This window comes from Palaemon carinicauda, chromosome 18 (genome assembly GCF_036898095.1).
Source record: "Palaemon carinicauda isolate YSFRI2023 chromosome 18, ASM3689809v2, whole genome shotgun sequence".
Lineage (NCBI taxonomy): Eukaryota > Metazoa > Arthropoda > Malacostraca > Decapoda > Palaemonidae > Palaemon > Palaemon carinicauda.
Genome location: NC_090742.1, coordinates 127,326,749 through 127,330,788, shown reverse-complemented (window position 1 = coordinate 127,330,788; position 4,040 = coordinate 127,326,749). Strand labels below are relative to the sequence as shown.

At 34.6% G+C, this 4,040-nt stretch overlaps 1 protein-coding gene across 1 annotated transcript; it reads right to left on the bottom strand.

Moving 5' to 3' along the window:
- Positions 1–888: 888 nt before the first annotated feature.
- Positions 889–2,729, bottom strand: LOC137657542 (uncharacterized). The gene is made up of 3 exons (XM_068391876.1): positions 2,582–2,729; positions 1,587–1,769; positions 889–1,328 (listed from the first exon to the last, which is right to left on the bottom strand). Exons 1-3 carry the CDS (start codon positions 2,727–2,729, stop codon positions 889–891), a joined length of 771 nt encoding a protein of 256 aa, XP_068247977.1.
- Between the last annotated feature and the right edge of the window lie 1,311 nt (positions 2,730–4,040).

The following is a 4,040-nucleotide window of genomic DNA, read 5'->3' as shown; positions in this document are numbered from 1 at the left end:
AAGGTTAACAAACCTTGCAAGTCTTTTCAGTTCTCTAGCATTACTTGTATTGAGGAGCAGACTGAATTTAAAAGTGGTAGGTCTTCTACAATAGTAGGACTTTAGGTATCTCTCTCTTATTTCTCTAATCACTGGACAAACTTTAACATAATGATATTCATCCCCAACTTCAATGCTGTTGCATAGTCTGCAAGGGTGCTGATTCTCCTGCCCAGAATATCTTTCAGTTGCTACAGGAAGTTTGTGGGTACCACACCTATATTTACTAAGGGCAATTCTTTCTGGTATATCTAAATTTATAATATACTTTTCTTGGCCAAATTAAGTCTTAAAAAGTTTATGATTACTTTCACAATATATTTCTTTCTACTTCTGCATGCCACTGTTGTCTCTCTATATCTTTGAATTTCATCTATTGGCTATTTATTATCCACGTGTGATTGAAATTTTCTGGATGTTCCCATAAATTTGACATACCACATGAATCAAGGATAGTTTTAATATTATGAGTCCAACTAGACTTATACTCATTCGACTCGTAGAGAATTCTAAGAAAACGATAAAAAAAACATTTGACAATTTAGACGCCTTTGATTTTACATTTCTTAACCAAAATCAAACCATCCGTATGCAAATAAATATTTCAATTTTGAATTTACCAAGATCCCCATATACCATGCAGTTTGCTGTTAGCTTGTTCACACCGAGTTGGTTTTTCATGAACTTCTTGTGAAATGTTTCAACATGATCTAGTTTGTGGTAACCCCATATTTCACAACCGGAAGTCAAAATTGGGAGAACTAGAGCATCGAATAGATCACAGTTGATATCAATGGGTAATTCAAGTTTTTTACCTTTAATTACCATACTAAATAATGTTCTGCGTGCTTAAATGACTTGTTTCTTAATAGCTTTATCCATTTTACCATTATAGTTAAACGTAGTACCAAGGTAAACATAATCTTCTACAATTTCGATGCTCTCCTCACCATATTTAGAATTCGTGACATTTCTATATTTTCCTCTAGAAAATTCAACTATTTTAGTTTTTGAAACATTAATTTGAAGTTTCCAAATATCAAAATATTCTTTTACTTTGTTTAAGGCATTTTGTAATTCCTTTGGGGATTCATCCATTACAATAGTATCATCAGCATAAAGTAAAGCATAAATAAGCAAAAACCTTTCTATATCAATACTACTGAATTTTTCATTTATTTCCTTTAAACACATATCCATCCCATTATACCCCCTGCTAAGAGAAGACTCAAAATCATTTAGGTAGAGGGCATAAAGTAATGGGGAAAGATTCTCACCTTGTCTTACACCTATGTTACATTCGAAAAAGTTATTAATTTTGTGATTCTGCTTCACACATGATTTTGCTTTATTATACATATTATATATGGCAGCCATAATATTACCGTTAATGCCATGTGAGATTAACTTTCCCCACAAGGACGCCCTGTCAACCAAGTCGAATGTTTTTCTGTAATCAACGAACAAACAGTTTTTTTTTTTTTTTTTTTTTTGATGGAGATAGAAATTAACAAGCGAATGTAATACAATAATATGATCTAGAGTACTATATTCCTCCCTGAAACCAGCCTGCTCCTCACCAAGCTGACCAGTGCTGTCAATATAATCAGTCAACCTTTTATTGACACAAGCGGTAAAAAGCTTCGCTCCACAGCTCTGTAGTGTGATACCCCTATAGTTATCTGGGTTGTCTGGGGATCCTTTTTTCTTGAATATGGGTTTTATTATCCCTATACACCAATAATATGGAACAATTGAGGAGATCAACACTATGTTGAAAATTTTGCATATCAAATTTAGCATATCATGAAGGCAGTTTTTCTACTCAAGTTTTTTTATTTGAATTTGTATCTCATCTACAGTAAAAAGTCTATTTAATTCTTCGTTAACTAACTGGTTAATAATGCTTGGGTCGAAATTATCAGAGTGTTTACTCTCATCAGGTTCAACATTACCTCGACTAAGTTTAGCAAAATAATCACGAAATGTTTTAAGTGCAATTTTACAAATCAGCTCACTCTTATCGGTATTCTTTAACAAATCACAATAATCCTTACTACTACTTTTTCCCAGATTTCTAAAATTTCTATGAATGTTTTTTTCTGAAAGATTTCTTAGCTTCATTAATTATTCTCTTATATGTTTTAGCTCTAGCTTTCAGTTCGTTTTTAGCTTTATTTGTTTTGATTTCCTTAAGCCGGTTTCTTACTTTCATATATTCAGTTCTTTTACTAGAGCAGTCTTTGTCAAACCATGGTTTGCTAACCTTTTTGCAATCCCTAGTTTTAGGTTTATTTTGATAAACTTTTTTTACAAATGCCAATGTGTTTGGCAGGGTCAATATATAATTTTCCTAAATCTTTTACAATATCGTCCATAACATTCTTGGTTACATTCAAAGGGTTCAGTGAATCTAATTTTTGGTCTAATAAGTTAATAGCTCTAGTATTGAATGTTTCCATATATTATTTTTTTATATCATTTGTCCATTTTGTTTCAAGTTCTTCATATTGAAAGTTATTCATATCATTGGTTTCCTTACTATCTAAATCTAAATTTTCTTCCTCCTGTATTTTCGGTGGTCTCATATTACAAGTCTTTTCCAAACGCAATACCATAGAGAGGGCTGAGTGAGTATCGGACAGACACCTGTCATATTGCTCAACATTAAAATCCGTAATGCTACTCATAAGTTTAGGAGAAATAATAAAATAGTCAAAACAGCGCTTACCATTAGCTGTGAAACAAGTGAGATCCCCCCCCCCCCCCTGCCACTGTCCGCCCCCCCCCCCCCACGATCTCCCGTTAACTACCTTAACGTCAAGCATTTTACACAGTTCAATTAAGTTACGACCATGGTTATTAGTAATTATATCACTGTTATAGCGATCTGTGCTAAGACCAAGCGCTTCTAATTCCCTTTTGGAGCTAAACAGACATTAATCAATAAAATCATTTAAATCGATATTTTGCAAAGGGTCATTCTCTATAAAGTCACTAAGTACGCCTGCTCTTGAGTTAAAATCACCAGCTAATATAATTGGTAACTCATATTTTACATTCAAGATCTTAAGATATGAAAACCCATCTCTCCTTGCTTATCTGCATCCATAACCGTAATGAATAGCAACGCCCCCTTTTGTGGTGCAAATGATGGAGGGCGATGGGTACAGACTTGGCTGTCTTGGGACGATAGGATGCTCAGAATCTTATTTAGAAAATCATTTACCTGCAACGACCATACTTCATGCGCTGCTGGCCTTACCCTGTCTGGTAATTGTGTGATGGTTCCTTCATGTAAGATGTCCACCTTTATTGCCTCTCTGAAGGTTGCAGGTGGAAGGGTGAGCTAACTTTGGTACTTCATGGGATATTTCGTATCGGTTACAGCAGCTGCTGCTGATTCAATTTCTGTTGCTCATGTTTGGTAGGTCATCTCAGGAGTCACCAATTTAGGGACCCAACACAAGAGGAGTGAAGTAGAATCTGGTAGAACTCAAAATGGCTTAGTAGGACAAATGGTTATCTCCTATGATCTTATATCCTTTTCCATTACCTCTAAGAAAAGAGGTATATTTTCGTACTTAACGGCACTTATTCCTAATCTATAAACAGAATAAATATACACATATCAATGCAAAGTGGAAAGACACGAGGAACATAATGCCATAGATTTGAGATAAAATCTTGTTGTGATCTGAACAGCAAAAGATGTATTTATTACTTAGTCATCTTTCCTTTATTAATTATTTCTTAATTGACTTTGAAACCTTAAAAACTGTTTCCAGACCTATATCCTTCCCGGCAGAAACTTCAATGTGGATTACACCTCCTTTATTATAACAGCTCACTTTTCCTAGGAAAATTCAGGTATGAATCTCTCTCTCTCTCTCTCTCTCTCTCTCATCTCTCTCTCTCTCTCTCTCTCTCTCTCTCTCTCCTCTCTCCTCTCTCTCTCTCTCTCTCTCTCTGCTTCCCCTAGCATTTATCAAATAAAAAGA